General features: G+C 37.9%; 2 protein-coding genes across 4 annotated transcripts in view; both read right to left on the reverse strand.

Moving 5' to 3' along the window:
* The window catches only part of LOC127438826 (natural killer cell receptor 2B4-like), a 162,529-nt gene that overhangs the window by 8,316 nt on the left and 134,081 nt on the right, over positions 1-20,132 (reverse strand). The window contains exons 1-4 of one of the 3 annotated variants that reach the window (XM_051694710.1): positions 9,695-9,833; positions 7,713-7,864; positions 1,073-1,402; positions 416-721 (exon numbers count right to left, since the gene is read on the reverse strand). The exons of 1 other annotated variant lie outside the window; for it this stretch is intronic. In XM_051694710.1, coding sequence (XP_051550670.1) covers positions 416-721; positions 1,073-1,358 — 592 coding nt within the window. In that variant the 5' untranslated portion in view covers positions 1,359-1,402; positions 7,713-7,864; positions 9,695-9,833. Of the gene's footprint in view, positions 1-415; positions 722-1,072; positions 1,403-2,135; positions 2,440-7,712; positions 7,865-9,694; positions 9,834-20,132 lie in introns of those variants that run through there. One more of the 3 variants, XM_051694709.1, reaches the window with a different exon arrangement.
* Positions 11,447-20,132, reverse strand: part of LOC127438833 (natural killer cell receptor 2B4-like) — a 68,036-nt gene continuing 59,350 nt past the window's right edge. The window contains exon 6 of the mRNA XM_051694731.1: positions 11,447-17,346. Within this exon, the coding sequence (XP_051550691.1) occupies positions 17,258-17,346 (89 nt within the window). The 3' untranslated portion in view covers positions 11,447-17,257. The remainder of the gene's footprint in view (positions 17,347-20,132) is intronic.

The raw sequence follows: 20,132 nt of genomic DNA on the forward strand, positions 1-20,132 counted from the left end.
TCTATGGCAGAAATAATATGAGTAGTATGGTAGTATGCCATTCAGTACTCAGCCACTTTCTTATGATGTGTTACATTCAGACAAGCAGAAAGAGGACGCTGTTACTCTGTTATGAGTGAAAAGGTGGATATGACATCATTGAGGAACTTTCCCTTTGAGAGTCTTTCAGACGAAAATTTAGTTGTGTACACTCTGTGGGGTTTTAATTTAAATTTGGAGCAGCAGAAATGGTTAACCTTATTAGTTAACCTTGTGTAAACTGTCATGTGAACATTTAGCTTTATATAAGAGCCAAAAAGCAACAGAAAAGCAGACCAAACAGCATCACATCATAGATACTGTGCTATATTGTTGACCTGTAATAATCCTTCAATAAAATTCCAACCCAAACAAAATAAAACAACTGTTCACATACCTGAACACGTCTGACAGAGTTCAGTAATGTTGAGATGTTTAGTCTGGTTTCTGATGTGATTGGACACCACACAGCTGTAGATGTTGTTCTCCTGATATTCCGCCTCCAGAGGTAGAGAGAGACTGCTGTTGAGATCAGACACACTGATGGAGGAGAATAAACTGTTTCCTTTGTACCAGGAGAGAGTCACATTGCCACAGTGTGTCACATTCACCACTGAACACTCCAACACACATTTAGATGAACTTTCAGATGATGAAGAACATTGAGAAGAGTCTCTGGTGATGACAGGAACAGGAAGAGGTGCTGGAAAACATGAAATAATATAAGTATCTTTTACAGAAAACTGTGAATAAAGACTGTATAACATAGCAGTTTTAAAAAGTATTAATTCATCATTTCTCAATCAGTTGATGAAACACAATTAATTACAGTTACTACCAGATCACTAATGGTCTATGTATGATCTGAAGTAATCCTAAGACTTTATATGCGAACTAGAGGACTGTTATTTTATGTTTTAGACAATGTGTGTATGATGATCCCAATGGATTCACTGTCTGTGATCTTAAGAGGATGATATTGATCCTGACCCTCACTTTGCTGTATACGTTTTTTAAACATTTATAGAGGTTTCTGATGTGTACAGTAACTCACCAAAAACCGAAACACTGAATCTCTTGTATGAAGTTCCTCTGTTACTGATGATCAGTAGTTTATAAAGTCCAGAGTGTTTGATTGTGATGTTTCTGATGGTGAGAGATCCAGTCTGATAATCCAGCTGCAGTTTGTCTCCAAATGTCTCATTACTATCAAACATATCAATGATCTGCTTATAGATTTCAGCTATACGAGTCTCTTGAGGTCCAAACATCCACAGTATCTGATCGTCTCTCTGTATTACAGTAAGATTAGTCTGTAGAGTGACAGAATCTCCCTCCATCACCGACACTGACTTCAATCCATCTGTATCAACACCAAACACACCTGGAACAACATTGAAGAACAATTATTCAGACAGATTAATTAATTAAGAGTGTTTACTGATAATAGAGGCTGTAACATAAATTCCACACTATACCTTCCTTGGTCTTGAGAAATATTTTGATTCTGTAAAAGACATTCAGTGTCAACCGTAATTCTGTTTCTAATTTTTACATGTACCAATATTTATATTTATATAACCAATACATTAATGAATGTTAAGATCTGCTGCTGTGCATTACACTTAAGCAGAGTAGCCATTGGATTGTTGCAGTCCATTATGGTGTTTAACGGAAATGGTAATAATTGTTTTTTATAATTAATTTAGTTATGTTTAGTGTTACTTTTCAGTTGGAGATAAGTGCTCTTTTGAACCACTTGCCATCTTGTTTACAACTGATCTGGTAGTGGTAACTAAATGGTGGATGGTCAACATTTTATGAGTATTAACTGATATTAACACTGTCAAATCTAAACAGATTCCCAATTATATCTACATCATACAAATGCTCTACAATGCTCAAGTAAATACTCTGTTACAGTGAGCAAGTCCGCTTATCTCGTTTCTGTCCGTTAACCGCAAACACGTTCACACTTTTAAACCTTGCATAATGATAATGTAATAAAGTGTTTATAAGCTATAGAGCATGAACAGTGTTAATGGAGAACAGGCATAAATAACTATATGCATGTTTTAGGAACAAACAAGCAAAAGCCGATAAGACATATGACTTACCATTAATGACCAACAGGATGAGAGATAAGAAAGATGTTTTGCTGACAATATTCTTCAACATTTTGATGCAATATTAATTAAACAGCACATGGTGGTGAGAAGAGTCAGACTCTTTATATGGGTGTATCCGACGAACAAAAGGGCGATATTACATTTTAATCCGGATCTAATCCATTGCGAATACAAACGGTGAAAGTCGACTCCAACAACAAGACAAAATTAAGTTAAATAATTAATTCTGAAAACTATTTTCGACGGCACTGTCAGTGTTAGCAGTAAACACAAAAGATCTAAACGAAAGGGACCCGCCCTTTGAAGACCCGTAATGATATGATGTTATTTATGAGGAACTAATGCAAAAAACTTTAAATGGAAAAAACTATAAATATGCATGCATTAATGATCAACATCTACTTTCTCCTCGTTTGTATATCTGCATAACTAAAAATTGAGCTCATCTTACTATCCTTGTTTGAGTTTTTTTTTTATTTTTTTTTTATTATTATTGAAACAGTTCTACACTTTCAGATGATGTTTGTTCTTTGCAAAGACATAAACCTATTCTTGTTGCTCCCTTTAAACATTGCTGTACTGCTTCATTGTGAACTTTATTTTAAAGCTTTTATTTTGTGGAAAGCAAAAATCCTCTGAATCCTCTGACAGAAATGTCCCCATTGAAACCCATTAAAACTGCAATATTTGATCCCAGTGCCATTAAAGAGTAATATCATGAATTCTATGATATTATGCTTTCATTCCGGAGCCCTGGCTTCAAAATTTATATATTTAATATTTTCCACCAGATGGCGCCATTTTTCTCATGTTTAGCCTATGGAGCAACTACATGCTTTTTTCCTATTTTCTGCTTGCTGTATTATAGAGCACTGCAGGCCAACTGAATAAATGATGCAGCTAACATTGTGTGGGTGTGTTGGTATGGATGTCAGAGTGTGTTTTATACGTGTGCATTGAGAAATTTGTGTGTGTGTGTGTGTGTGTAAAAAACAACAGCTGCATTATGTAAACAAACTGGCATTTAAAGGGTTAAAATCCTGAAAATGAATGAATATTTGGTAGTTATCATCAGGACTGATGTTGGTTAAAACATTAACTCATTGAAAGTGGAAAATAATATTAATATATAATATTATTATGGCAGTTTTTTGACGTGGACATTTTTGTCCTCTAAGGACCTCTGAGTAACTTTTTTAAATTGACACACAAGGGTTAAAATCTGCATAAAAGCATATCAACTTTGCTTTATGTATGATGATCTCACGACATACTCCACATTTGATATTTTTAGTGTACAGAAAAAAGTCAATGATTTTTACTCTTTTTTTATATGTGTGTTTTTTACTTTATGTTGAAGTTCATTTGAATCTTAAAGTTTATATATACTGGTATGAAGGTCAGGCTGTGAGGCTTACAGTATGTGAGCAAAATGAGAAGCACCTCATCCACCTACATTCTGCACAATAAATTCATCCACTGGTAAACCACACTTTGGTACGAAACATCATTCTTCCCTGACCTAAATTACAATAAAGCACCATAGAAATTACATTACATCTATTGAGGTGATGAAAATGCACTGCTATTGTTTCATAGCACATGCTCAAGAACTAATCTGTGTGCAGATAGTTTATTTTCTTGCTCCTCCAATGTTTATGATATCATCTGTAGTTCTATTGTGCAGTGCAATCACCAGATCTGACTCAGATCTAAGATCACAATGATGATCATGTTGTGATGCAAGCAGAGAAGAAAGATGCACAAGTTCTCATGGTTTTAACAAGTGTAAGAGTTTTGGGGCTAAAAGTTCCCATCAGTGCAGTCCAATTCGGACGAATGTTAAAACAAGAATCGAACTGAACAAGAATGATCAGCATGACCATAAAATTAATTAGGTCACTTTGGCTGAAGCACCTGCCACAAGACTGTCTTTCACATGGGATTGTGAGTGACCTCCACTTCCTGTCGAGATGGAAACTTTTTGCATTGTAGATCAAACAGATAATGCTCAAAAAGAAATGCACATTGCATGCTGTTGTCCTTCTTTTGTTGTTGCATGAAATAGTTTTATATTAGAGTTTCATAATTTACAGTCACCACTACATTGCAAGCAATTTGTAGATAGCATTTTAAAAATGCAAAGTTACTTGTATGAAAGTGATTCACCAGATCTTTAATATTATTTGTTAATAAACTGCTCAATTCCCTCAAAGTAGCATGTACATAAAAGTCCACCAGCTGTTCTTTAGAGAACATACTGATCTGATTTAGCTGTAACTGTAATAAACACAGCTATGTCTGAAGCCTAAAAAATGCAGCCTCCTGAGGCTGTATACTGAGGTAGGCAGGAGGAGGAGTCTCTGGGAGAACGGGCGGAGCCGCTGGAGGAGGAGTCTCTGGGAGAGAGGGCAGAGCCGTGGAAGACCCTGAGGGCAGAGCCGTGGAAGACCCTGAGGGTGGAGTCACCATGGTCAGGGACGCTGGCAGCGACTTGAAAACGGCCTCCGTGGCCGGGAATGCTGGCAGTGCCTGGGAAACGGCCTCCGTGTTCACGGGCACTGGCACTGACTGGGGAACAACCTCCATGGTCATGAGCATGGGCAGTGACAGGGAACGACCTTCATTGTCGTGAGCATGGGCTGTGACAGGGGAACGACCTCTGTGGTCGTGAGCATGGGCAGTGACAGGGGAACGACCTCTGTGGTCGTGAGCATGGGCAGTGACAGGGGAATGACCTCAATGGATGTGGAAACTGGCAGTGACTGGGGAACGACCTCCATGGTCGTGAGCATGGGCAGTGACAGGAGAACGACCTCAGTGGTCGTGGAAACTGGCAGTGACTTGCGAACGACCTCCATGGTCATGAGCACGGGCAGTGACTGGGGAATGACCTCAGTGTTCTTGGGAGGCTCAAAGGGTGGAGTCATGGGAGGCTCAAAGGGCAGAGCCATGGGAGGCTCAAAAGGCATCTCCAAGATCACCGAGGCTGGGGAGAAAGTGGACTCCGCTGAAAGGAGCTCAGAGACCACTGGAGCCAAAGGCCCCCCCCCCCCAAATCTGGCTATGGAATGGGCGGGGCTTGCAACGCTGGCTCTGGGAAGGATGGGCTTGCAACGCTGGCTATGAGACGGACGGGGCTTCAAGGACTAGCTCATTGGCCATGGCAGGCGTGGGCATGGGCTCGTTGGCCGTGGCAGTAAGGCCTGGAGGAAGGAGCCGTGGAAGGCTTGGAGGAAGGAGCCGTGGAAGCCACTGCAAGAGGGTTGGTCACTGGAGTAGAATGCAGAAGACCAGCCATTACGATGTTAGTAATGAAGTCACCAAGGGGCAGGCCGTCGCACTCCAAAGAGACCATCTCATTCACCGGTTCATTCAGTCCTAACCAGAGCATGGCCCTGAGGATTCTCTCATCTCAGATCACCTGAAAGGACAAGCTCCAGAACCTTACAAAGTAAGCCTCCACTGAAGACGACGCATGGGTGAAGCTGGATCCATCATTTTGGTCAGTTCTTCTGTTATGAGACTGGGAAGGATGAGACGAGAGAGTGGGGATCCAACTGCAGAACTATTTATTAAGGAACTCAAAAGATGAAGAAGAAACTACAACACTGGAGCAAAAGGGAAATCAAATATAACAGCAGTTTACTGGCTAACTAGGTAAGTAACATCATACATTAACATGCTAACAAACAAACAAGAACCGACAAAGACTAAGGGGAACATGAGGGCTATATATATATATATATATATATATATATATATATATATATATATATATATATATATATATATATACACATGGGTAATAAGGGAACAGGAAACTGCGGAAGATGGAGGGCAGGTGAGTGTAATCAAAGAGATGCATACAGGGAAATGTAGTCTAAACATAAAGGGAAGGTGATGGGATAAACACAAGGGAGTTCATGACAGGTAGCCATTGGCAACACACCTGCCTGAAGTATAATGATTAACCTACTCTACAAACAGATGTTTCATTGTTTGAACGGGGGAGACTACACTAAAAAAACCCAGCTCTTTGGAGAACGACAGTAAAAGATTTTAAATGCAACGCAAAAATTGGTGTTATGGGCAATAATCTAGTTTCCTGAAAGCATACATACATCTGGAAGATTTATTTTTAATGTTGTTTGCTCGTCTACAATTTGTCTATAAGCCGTATGTCTATAAGTATGTCAAATGTCCATGGGCGTCAATGTTTTAAAAAAGTGGTGGGGACAGTTTGGGAGGGGGTTGATGTCACAAAGTGGCAAACCTCATGAATATTAATGTTATTAATGTCAATAAGACATTCAGCAGATGTCTTTGAGATGTTTATGAATGTTTGTAAATCTGATTTTTGTAATTTTGCCCATTTCTACAATTTCACATTGCATGTAAACACCTTTACTAGCGTTCTTTCTGGCTTATCCAATATGTGCAACGGTTGTGCACATGAATGCTTACGTTTTGACATAAAAAGTTGAGAACAATCAGATGATTTCAAGTCTCATGTAAACATGGTTTACTTGCGTGGTCTGATTTTTGAATATACTGATTTTTGGTAGTTATCAGCGTATTGTTGTGCGTGTAAACACATGGTCACTCCTGATGTCATGTAAAGCCATTTGGGCAGTTAAAGTTTTAATTATCGGTTTATTTTTACACAAATATATCGATTTGCTTCAGAAGACATTCATTGATTGACTGGAGTCATGTGGATTACTTTTATGCTGCCTAAATGTGAATTTTGGACCGTCAAAGTGCTGGCACCTGTTTACTTGCATTATAAGGACCTGACAGAGCTCTATCTTCTTTTAAAAATATTGATTTGTGTTCTGCTGAAGAAAGACAGTCATACACATCTTAGATGGCATCAGGGTAAGTGAATAATGAGAGAATTTTCATTTTTGGGAGAACTATTCCTTTAAGATGCAGTTTAATGACACCAGAGGTCTGTACTTTAAATATGTTGTTGTCCCAGCAGAGTGTGTGATAAGTAAAGGATAATGTACAATCAGCCGGTTGTTATCGCAAAATAATCCCAGACAGGTTGATCAGGTCTTGAATCATCCTGAAGGGATTTATTTTGCGAGAACAACTGGCTGACTGTACATACCGCTTATTACATGGCAACTAACCAAATAAAAAATAAATGGACATGAAATATTGATTTGCGTTGAAATTATGTAATTATGCGAGAAGAAAGAAAGACTCACTGAACAGCTGAATTCCACATTTGGTTTGTGTTGTGTTCTGTTGGTGTTTATTTTGCGAAAATAACCATCTGACTGCTCATTATCCATCTTATTATAAGACTCCTTGCAAAATAAATCAGTAAATGGACATGAAATATTGATTTGCAATGAAAATGAAGTTATTATGTGAGAAGAAATCGCTAAACAGCTTATTTGAACCTCTGGTTTGCATCAGTGTTCTGGTGGTGTTTATTTTGCCAAAATGACTGACTGCTCATTGTCCAGCTTATTACAAGACTACTCGCCAAAGAAATAAATAAATGGACATGACATATTAATGTGAGTTAAAATAATTTTATTTGCTTACTTGTAGAAATCGCAGAGCCATCCTAGAAGTAGGGAAGAGGATTCGCAATACCCTGATAACCGATCTGGTATGTCTTAATCCCTGGTTGTGCAGTTGTTGCTCAGACAGCTAGATGGTGCCATTGACCACTCAAAATCGAGTGTTCCAGAGACCTGTGTAATAAATGGCTATAAATCACAGGAATATAATATCAGGGTTCTAGTGCTTGTGTTATAATTAGGGCATGGAGCCAAATATAAATAATTACATGGTGCATCCTAACTCTCATACTACTGCACTATTCTACACCGTTTTGAAGTGTGAGTAGTATGTTTACAATGAAAACGCAACAAAAAGAAGTGTATTGCGAGTACCAGGATGATGCCATTTGTGTGGAATTTTGGACACTTCATGCACTTGCGCTACATAGCGGAAGGGGTGAGGTTACCTTACCGTGACACTGGCATCACAAAACAGTTGTTATAATGGTGAATGTGGCAACTACTGAACTTCTGTAAAGACCAAACCTGACAAAAGTGAGTTAAATGTGCTTCCGTGTAGTAAAAAACTTAAGTGTTCCATTTGGGATGATATTACACTTTAAAGATTCGTATACTACATGGCTGAGTGCATATTGTATAGTGTCAGTGCACAGTGTGTCATTTGGGACACAGCTACTGTGTTTGTTACATACAAAGGTGTGTTTTTGTTTACATACAATGCTAACAGCTGCTATAGCCTGATTTATGGGTGCTTAATTTCATAAACCCTCAGTTCACACTTTCTAGAGGTTTTATGACACTCTGGGTACTGGTAGGCCACCATTTCCTGTAGATCAGAGAGATAACATTCTTCCAACAGTGCCATTAAAATTACACTGAGTAAAACAATGTGTGTGCAATGTATAGTGCATTGTCAGTGTTATGTATTTGACTTGTTTTCCAAATGGGTGTGAACATCCATCCAATCCTTGAACCCTCTGATTCCATGTGACTTCATGATTTGATCTTTCACAAATCTCCCTTGTTTCTATCATTTGTTTTCAGCACACCATTATGATTCAAACTGACTAAACATGATTGTCTCTCTGAAAGTACAGCAAAGGGAATGGGTTTCCACTTGCTTTGCCTCTCTGGTTTGTTGAATCATGGTTGCCAGTTACAGAACTCGGAAGGCCAACATTATCTCCCATCTGTTCCAACAGCTTTTGTTTGCATACTGCGTGATAAAAGCAGGACAAACATAAATTTGCATTCTTTATTAAAGGGATAGCTCACCTGAAAGCTCCTTTTGTGTTCTACAGTGAAAAGTCATACGGGTTTGGAACAACCTGACGTTTAGTAAATGACAGGATTTTCATTTCTGGGTGAACTACCACTTTAAGTATATTCCATGTCGTGAACAGGACAGCAGACCCTGTGTTTTCCAGAACAGATGTTTGTGTGGATAATGGCAGTTCAAGGACTGATATCATTGTTTATTCTGTACACTTTGAAGTCTTTGCTTAGAAGTCTTAGCTGCTTTATTAAGTGTGGTCTGATTATCCTCATAGGTACACACATTTGTAGAATTCAGTTTGGTTTGGGTGGGTTGGAGGTAGATGTTTGAATAATTTACAGCCTTTGGGAAAAGATTTCTTGAAGTTTCCAGTGTTTAGTAACAGGCGTGGTTTGATAACCAAGTAATTGTTTAAACAGCAACATAGCGTGTTATGTTATGGAGGGGTTTAGTCTTATTCTTTATATCATGTGCTAATTCCTCATTTTAAGACATTTTTTTGCTTCCTTTCAGAAGTTCCTCATTTTATAACAGTCTATGAATGTATGCTCATGTTGTGGAATAAAGAAAAAGTAATGGAATATTAAGAAAAAAGTAGGTGGTACACTACGCATCAATAGCAGTTTCACATCTTAATCTTGGTCTGTCACTGTTTCACTTAGCAAACCACATCCTGTGTCAGAGGTCTTCAGGCAGACCATGTGCTCTTAAAAAAAAAGACTCACCTTCTTGTGACAATGAAGATCAGTCTACAGTGTGTCCTTTCCTCTACAAATATTGATGGTACTACTTCAGATGTCTGTTAAAAGAAATGGTGCATTCAATTACACTTCACATACAGACACACCTGCAACTCAGGGAACAATACCAACTGTACAATACAAAATACAACTTCCCAGCAAAACAAACATATTACAAGAGGATCCGTTTTTGAATATCAGAAACTCCCCCTCCCTTACATTCTTTCATGCATGCAGTGTTTATGTCCTAAACACAAGGAAGGGAAGCTGGGGGTTTTCCATGGAAAAGAGCAGGCTTCCACATATTAAGTTACAGTAAACATCACTCGAAACTGTGACGTACATAAAACCTCAAGCTTAGAACAGACATACAGTACAACAGCACACTGATACCCACTGTCACATACTGAGGATGTGTTGATTCTTTTTATCCATATTTATCCATAAACTTCATTATATACAAAAATAGGCATATATTCTTAATATATACAACTATTTATTTTCTAATGAAATGCTTAGAAAGGAAAAAAAAAGCTGTATAAGTACAGAAAAGTTGTTTAGACCCTTTATATTAGTATACAGTATTTCGATATTTCGCTGCAGAATAGGAAAATTAATAATAATAATTAATAATAATTCCTTACATTTATATAGCACTTTTCTAGGCAATCAAAGCGCTTTACATAGTATAGGGGGACTCTCCTCAACCACCACCACTGTGCAGCATCCACCTGGATAATGCAACAGCATCCATAGTGTGCCAGAACGCCCACCACACACCAACTATTGGTGGAGAGGAGAGTAGTGTGATGTTGACAATTCAGGGATGGAGATTTTTAGGGGGCCATGATAGATAAGGGCCAATGGGGAAATTTGGCAAGGACACCAGGGTTATACCCCTACTCTTTACGAGAAGTGCCCTGGGATTTTTAATGACCACAGTGAGTCAGGACCTCAGTTTAACATCTCATCCAAAGGACGGTGCCTTTTTACACTATAGTGTCCCCGTCACTATACTGGGGCATTAGAACCCACACAGACCGCAGTGTAAGCACCCCCTGCTGGCCTCCCTAATACCTCTTACAGCAGCAACCTTAGTTTTCCCCAGGAGGTCTCCCATCCAGGTACTGGCCAGGCTCAACCCTGCTTAGCTTTAGTTGGCAACCAGGGGAGAGTTGCAGGATGATATGGCTGCTGTAATAAATAAATAAAAACACAGGGCGCCCTCTAGTGTCCATAAATAGTAATATATCCTATACATCTTTTAGTACATGTGTTTTCAGTCTTGCAGGATGACCCACTCCATTTGTCTAAAATGAGATTGTACCCCCACCTCAACCCAAAATTCAGTGAGAAAGAAATGCTTGGAAACACCTCTGGCTTGGAAACACCCCTGGCCCTGATTTAAATCATTTACCAACGGTTAAGCACACTAAATTCATACAATGCATAAAATATATAGACATGGTTTACCATATTCAATGTGACGGTTGAGCCTGTTTCTGAGTGCATATCATGCTAATCCATGTTTCCATATTCAACATAGTAGTCAATCATCCTTCAACGTGAGTGTTTGCCTACTTTTGGTTTAAAAATAAATAAATAAATAAATTAATTAAAAAAAAAATTCCTATGATAAAATAATTCTGTAGAAGAATAGTTCGCTCAAAAATGAAAATTCTGTCTTTATTTACTTAACATAGTTCCAAATCTGGATGAGATTTTTTTCTTCAGTGGAACTCAAAGGGGATGCAAAATGTTAGGAACTGACAGCCTAAGTCCATCCACTTTCATTGAATGAAAAGCGGTATTCTACCTTATGTTCTGCTGTTATACTCCCTGCCTCCTCTTGTGTGCACCATTTTGGAGCCTGCCATTGCAGTAATGTACTTTCAGTTGAGTTCACAAAAAAAATTGATTTTTCTTCAGAACTGAAGCCATTCAGATAGTGTACTCTAATGGGCTTATATGAAATTCTCACAGAGAATCATTAGGTTTTAATGCTGAAGGCTTGAAGAATCTTCTACACGTAAACATTCATATATTTTCAAACGTTACTACCACCTTGTGGATATTTTTATTTCTTCAGAGTGACACCTTTATGAAATCTACAGAATGAAATCTATCAAAAAAATTACTTGTATAATAGTTGCATTTAGTGTTGCAGAAGCTTCCAGTGCACAAACAATACAGCAACAAGACAGAGATAATAATAATAATAAAAAATAGAATAAAAATAAAAAGTGAATAGAAAATAAAGTATATATAGAAATACACAATAGGACTATATATATATATATATATATATATATATATATAAATATATATATACATTTGAAGTCAGAAGTTTACATACACCTTAGTCAAATACATTTAAACTCAGTTTTTCCACAATTCCTGACATTTAATCGTAGAAAACATTACCTGTCTTAGGTCAGTTAGGATCACTACTTTATTTTAAGAATGTGAAATGTCAAAATAATAGTAGAGAGAATTATATATTTCAGCTTTTATTTCTTTCATCACATTCCCAGGAGGTCAGAACTGAACATACACTTTGTTAGTATTTGGTAGCATTGCCATTAAATTGTTTAACTTGGGTCAAACGTTTTGGGTAGCCTTCCACAAGCTTCTCACAATAAGTTGCTGGAATTTTATCCCATTCCTCCAGACAGAACTGGTGTAACTGAATCAGGTTTTTAGGCCTCCTTGCTTGCACACGCTTTTTCAGTTCTGCCCACAAATTTTCTATCGGATTGAGGTCAGGGCTTTGTGATGGCCACTCCAATACCTCGACTTTGTTTTCTTTAAACCATTTTGCCACAACTTTGGAGATATGCTTGGGGTCATTGTCAAGTTGGAAGAGCCATTTGTGACCGAGCTTTAACTTCTTGGCTGATGTCTTGAGATGCTGCTTCAATATTTCCACATAAATTTCCTTCCTCATGATGCCATCTATTTTGTGAAGTGCACCAGTCCCTCCTGCAGCAAAGCACCCCCATAATATGATGCTGCCACCCCCATGCTTCACTGTTGGGATGGTGTTCTTCGGCTTGCAAGCCTCACCCTTTTTCCTCTAAACATAACAATGGTCATTATGGTCAAACAGTTTATTTGCTTCATCAGACCAGAGGACATTTCTCAAAAAAGTAATATCTTTGTCCCCATGTGCACTTGTAAATTGTAGTCTGGCTTTTTTATGCCGGTTTTTGAGCAGTGGCTTCTTCCTTGCTGAGAAGCCTTTCAGGTTATGTCGATATAGGACTCGCATTACTGTGGATATAGATACTTGTCTACCTGTTTCTTCCAGCATCTTCACAGTCCTTTGCTGTTGTTCATCTCTAGGAGACAGAATGCATATCCTTCCTGAGCGTATGATGGCTGCGTGGTCCCATGGTGTTTATACTTGCGTACTATTGTTTGTACAGATTAACGTGGTACCTTCAGGCATTTGGAAATTGCTCTCAAGGATGAACCAGACTTGTGGAGGTCCACAATTGTTTTTCTGTGGTCTTGGTTGATTTCTTTTGATTTTCCCATGATGTCAAGCAAAGAGGCACTGAGTTTGAAGGTAGGCCTTAAAATAGATCCAGAGGTATACCTCCAATTGACTCCAATTAGTCCATCAGAAGCTAATTGCCTAAAGTCTTGACATCATTTTCCAAGCTGCTTAAATGCACAGTTAACTTAGTGTATGTAAACTTCTGACCCACTGGAATTGTGATATAGTCAATTAAAAGTGAAACAGTCTGTCTGTAAACAATTGTTGGAATTACTCATGTCAAGCACAAGTAGATGTCCTAAACGACTTGCCAAAACTGTAGTATGGTAATATGAAATCTGTGTAGTGGTTAAAAAAATTTGTTTTAATGACTTCAACCTAAGTGTATGTAAACTTCTGACTTCAACTGTATATATATAATGTATGTACATTATACATATACAAATCTGTTATATACAGAAGCAAGGGAATGTAATAGAAGAAGAGGTGTGGTATGTTGGATAAATATAAATAGACTAAGCTGTGTATTGCACATTAATTTTTGCTCAATGCGGCAGTTTTAACTGTTCATGAGATGGACAGCCTGAGGGAAAAAACTTTTCTTGTGCCTTACGGTTCTGGTGCTCAGTGCTCTGTAGTGCCTGCCAGAAGGCAACAGTTCAAAATGGTAGTGGGCTGGGTGATTGGGATCCAGACTGATTTTTCCAGGCCCTTTTTCCTCACTCTGGAAGTCTACAGTTCTTGAAGGGAGGGCAGGGGGCAACCAATAATCCTCTCAGCAGTCCAAACTGTCCTTTGTAGTCTTCTGATATCTGATTTCGTAGCTGCACCACCAGACAGTTACTGAAGTGCAGAGGACATACTCAATGACTGCTGTGTAGAACTGTATCAGCAGTACCTGTGGCAGGTTAAACTTTCTCAACTGGTGAAGGAAGTACAACTTCTGCTGGGCCTTTTTCACAGTGGAGTCAATGTGGGTCTTTCACTTCAGGTCCTGTGAGATGGTAGTGCCCAGGAACCTGAATGACTCCACTGCTGCCACAGTGCTGTTTAGAATGGTGAGGGGGGTCAATGTTGGGGTGTTCCTCCTAAAGTCCACAATCATCCCCACCATTGAGCATGTTCAGCTCCAGGTTGTTTGAATATACCAGTGAGCCAGCCGTTCAACCTCCCTTCTGTATACAGACTCATCGTTATCTTGGATGAGGCAGATGACAGTAGTGTCGTCTGCAAACTTCAGGAGCTTGACAGAGGGGTCCTTGGCGATGCAGTCATTTGTATACAGGGAGAAGAGTAGTGGGGAGAGCACACATCCCTGGGGGGCACCAGTGCTGATTGTAAATGTGCTGGAAGTGAATTTCCCATGTCTCACTAGCTGTGCCTATCTGTCAGAAAGCTGGTGATCCACTGACAGATAGACATGGGAACAGAGAGTTGGTGTAATTTAGTCCGAAGAATAGCTGGGATGATGGTGTTGAAAGCCGAATTGATCTCCACAAAAAGGATCCTTGCATATGTCCCTGGTCTGTCCAGATGTTGCAGGATATAATGCAATCTCATGTTGACTGTATCATCCACAGACCTGTTTGCTCGATAAGCAAATTGAAAGGGATCTAGAAAGGGTCCAGTGATGTCCTTCAGGTGAGCGAACACCAGTCTCTCAAATGATTTCATGACCACAGGCATCAGAGCGATGGGTCTGTAGTCATTAATTCCTGTGATTTTGGATTTCTTTGGGACAGGAATGATGATTGAGCGTTTGAAGCAGCATGGGACTTCACACTGCTCCATTGATCTATTGAAGATCAGTATGAAGATGGGGGCCAGCTGGTTAGCACAGGATTTTAGACAAGCAAGTGAAACACCTCCTGGGCCCTGTGCTTTCCTTGTCTTTTGTTTTTGGAAGACACGGCACATTATTATAGGAAAAACAAATGATTCCTTGTCAAATAATAATTATATATACACTATATTGCCAAAAGTATTCGCTCATCTGCCTTTAGACGCATATGAATTTAAGTGACATCCCATTCTTAATCCATAGGGTTTAATATGACGTCGGCCCACCCTTTGCAGCTATAACAGCTTCAACTCTTCTGGGAAGGCTTTCCACAAGGTTTAGGAGTGTGTTTATGGGAATTTTTGACCATTCTTCCAGAAGCGCATTTGTGAGGTCAGACACTGATGTTGGACGAGAAGGCCTGGCTCGCAGTCTTCGCTCTAATTCATCCCAAAGGTGCTCTATCGGGTTGAGGTCAGGACTCTGTGCAGGCCAGTCAAGTTCTTCCACACCAGACTCGCTCATCCATGTCTTTATGGACCTTGCTTTGTGCACTGGTGTGCAGTCATGTTGGAACAGGAAGGGGCCATCCCCAAACTGTTCCCACAAAGTTGGGAGCATGGAATTGTCCAAAATCTCTTGGTATGCTGAAGCATTCAGAGTTCCTTTCACTGGAACTAAGGGGCCAAGCCCAGCTCCTGAAAAACAACCCCACACCATAATCCCCCTCCACCAAACTTCACAGTTGGCACAATGCAGTCAGACAAGTACCGTTCTCCTGGCAACTGCCAAACCCAGACTCGTCCATCAGATTGCCAGATGGAGAAGCGTGATTCGTCACTCCAGAGAACGCGTCTCCACTGCTCTAGAGTCCAGTGGCAGCGTGCTTTACACCACTGCATCCGACGCTTTGCATTGCACTTGGTGATGTATGGCCTGGATGCAGCTGCTCGGCCATGGAAACCCATTCCATGAAGCTCTCTATGCACTGTTCTTGAGCTAATCTGAAGGCCACATGAACTTTGGAGGTCTGTAGCGATTGACTCTGCAGAAAGTTGGTGACCTCTGTGCACTATGCGCCTCAGCATCCGCTGACCCCGCTCTGTCATTTTACTTCGTGGCTGAGTTGCTGTCATTCACAATCGCTTCCACTTTGTTATAATACCACTGACAGTTGACTGTGGAATATTTAGTAGCAAGGAAATTTCACAACTGGACTTGTTGCACAGGTGGCATCCTATCACAGTACCACGCTGGAATTCACTGAGCTCCTGAGAGCGGCCCATTCTTTCACAAATGTTTGTAGAAGCAGTCTGCATGCCTAGGTGCTTCATTTTATACACCTGTGGCCATGGAAGTGATTGGAACACCTGAATTCAATTATTTGGATGGGTGAGCGAATACTTTTGGCAATATAGTGTATGTCTTAGTGGCAATCTAGCTCATCTGCGATCAGATTTTGTAAAAGTATGGCCAGTTGTGCAGCCAACCAATAACGTTAAAGCGAAAGCAGTAAGAAAGGCCCACTAGAGACACAAAGTACAGAGACTAGCAACATCTTGCAACAAAATCGCTGACAATGTGAATAGAGTTTAAAAAGACTCTCTAGCAAGTCAGTCCACTGTCAGTCATCTTTGGAACGCTCTCAAGAACCTATTTCCAGTCATGACAGTGCAGCTCCTATCTACTTGAATAGGGAACACTGAAATCTCAAAAAACGGTTGGTCAAAATTACGATCAAAGGACATACTTCAAATCAGCAAGAAAATCTGACAATACTGGAATCACAAATTGTGCTTCTTTATCTTAGATTACACTAAAAACAAAATTTTCCTGGATTGTATAGCTAATGCGCATGTGTGTTCTAGAGTTGATTGACAGGCGATGTCTGTATCTATAAGATGATTGGCTCTTTCTCCTGTAAGGCGGGACTTGCTTTCTACATCCATTGACCATCAGGTGCTCAGAGCTCTTTGGTTGGGTGTACTAGTTTCTCCCATTTATTTTAATAGAAGTGTGGCCCATCTCTGCTAAATAATATCTGGCTTACTACATACAAAAATAGAGCTAAACTATATAAAAATATTCAAATAATATATAGAATAAAATATTGCAAAATTTTAGACAAGCTATAACATTGAAGTTTCTGAGAGTTGAATTTATTATGTTACAGTTTTTAATCTTTAATTAAAACAGTTTCAAAATAATGTATTTTGAAGTCTAAAACATACTCCTAAATATTCCTAAACAAACTTGTTTATATATACTATTCTGGACAGTAAACAACTTGAGTGTTGGGTCCCCGATTTACTTTACAACACTTGAGCACACTGTGTGATCTTCTACAACAGCTTCCTGTAAGAAAACAGAAACAACAACAGAAAATAAAAAGATAGAACAAACTCAACTGAGAACAAACTCAATTAATAGAGAACACACCCAACTGCAGAAGTGGAGGGAATATTCTGAAAACAAAAATAACATGCAGTACATGCAAATGTATCATAAAATAAAAACAATAATACTATGCAAGATGTTTAGCTCCAAATCTGCATTGCTGTTTAAGTTGTTAATCTAAAATATTTGTCATGGGTAACCTTTGACAGGAATCTTAGGCAAGCCAGTTGCCTCTTAGTACTTACGTAAAATGAATAGCATTGCAGGGTGTGTAAAGAATGTAAAACATGTAAAGCAAAACACAAAGTCTGTTTCCTTCAAACAGAAGCCAAAATAGAACTGTGGTCTTGTAATAAAGTAGTTGAGCAATGATGACAAACAAACAAAATTATATTTCCCCACTGACATCCTTTCAAAACATTTCAGTCAAATATTCTCAATTCTCTAGAGGGACTGAACCTGCACTAAATGTACTCTGATTTATTTTGCCATCTTATGTTATAATCTATAGATCACATATAGATCTATGGCACATAAAAACTGGCATCCTAGACTTAATTTGGCCTACTATTACATACATGTCTGTATTTATGATATTTCAATAGCACACAGAGCCACTTTGGCATTATATTATATAATATTCTGTGTCTACATAATCATAATAATCTGATTCACTGTAGAGCCTCAGATTGTTTATATTGTAACCATACCATACCATACCATACCATACTATACTATACTATACCATACCACACCATACCATACTATACTATACTATACTATATCATACCATACCATACTAGACTATATCATACTATACTATACTATACTATACTACACTATATCATACCATACTATACTATACTATATTTCATACCATGCTATACTATATCATACATACCATACTATATCATACCATACCATACCATACCATACAATACTATACTATACTATACTATACTATACTATACTATACTATACCATACTGTACTATACTATACTATATCATGTCATACCATACCATACTATACTATATCATACCATACCATACTATACTATACCATACCATACTATATCATACCATACCATACTATATATACTATACTATACTATACCGTACCATACTATATCATACCATATCATACCATACCATACAATACTATAATATATTATACTATACCATACCATACCATACCATACCATACCATACCATACTATACTATACCATACCATACTATACTATACTATACTATACTATACTATATCATACCATACTATACTATACTATATTTCATACCATGCTATACTATATCATACATACCATACTATATCATACCATACCATACCATACCATACAATACTATACTATACTGTACTGAGCTATACTATACTATACCATACTGTACTATACTATACTATACTATACTATACTATATCATGTCATACCATACCATACCATAATATACTATATCATACCATACCATACTATACTATACCATACCATATCATACCATACCATACTATATATACTATACTATACTATACCGTACCATACTATATCATACCATATCATATCATACCATACTATACTATACCATACTATACTGTACTATACTATACTATACTATACCATACCATACCATACCATACCATACTATATCATACCATACTATACTATTTCATGCATACCATAGTATACTATACTATACCATACCATACAATACTATATCATACCATACCATACTATATCATACCATACCATACCATACAATACTATAATATATTATACTATATTATACTATACCATACCATACCATACCATACTATACTATACTATATCATACCATACCATACTAGACTATACTACACTATATCATACCATACTGTACTATATCATACATACTATACTATACTATACTATACTATACTATACCATACCATACCGTACTATACTATACTATACTATATCATGTCATACCATACTATACTACACTATATCATACCATACTATACTATACTATATTTCATACCATGCTATACTATATCATACATACCATACTATATCATACCATACCATACAATACTATACTATACTGTACTGAGCTATACTATACTATACTATACTATGCTATACTATACTATACTATATCATGTCATACCATACCATACCATACCATACCATACCATACTATATATACTATACTATACTATACCGTACCATACTATATCATACCATATCATACCATACTATACTATACTAGACTATACTACACTATATCATACCATACTGTACTATATCATACATACTATACTATACTATACTATACCATACCATACCGTACTATACTATACTATACTATATCATGTCATACCATACTATACTACACTATATCATACCATACTATACTATACTATATTTCATACCATGCTATACTATATCATACATACCATACTATATCATACCATACCATACAATACTATACTATACTGTACTGAGCTATACTATACTATACTATACTATACTATACTATACTATACTATACTATACTATATCATGTCATACCATACCATACCATACCATACCATACCATACTATATATACTATACTATACTATACCGTACCATACTATATCATACCATATCATACCATACTATACTATACCATACTGTACTGTACTGTACTATACTATACCATACCATACTATACTATATCATACCATACTATACTATTTCATACATACCAT

Source organism: Myxocyprinus asiaticus, chromosome 50, assembly GCF_019703515.2.
Source record: "Myxocyprinus asiaticus isolate MX2 ecotype Aquarium Trade chromosome 50, UBuf_Myxa_2, whole genome shotgun sequence".
Classification (NCBI taxonomy): Eukaryota; Metazoa; Chordata; class Actinopteri; order Cypriniformes; family Catostomidae; genus Myxocyprinus; species Myxocyprinus asiaticus.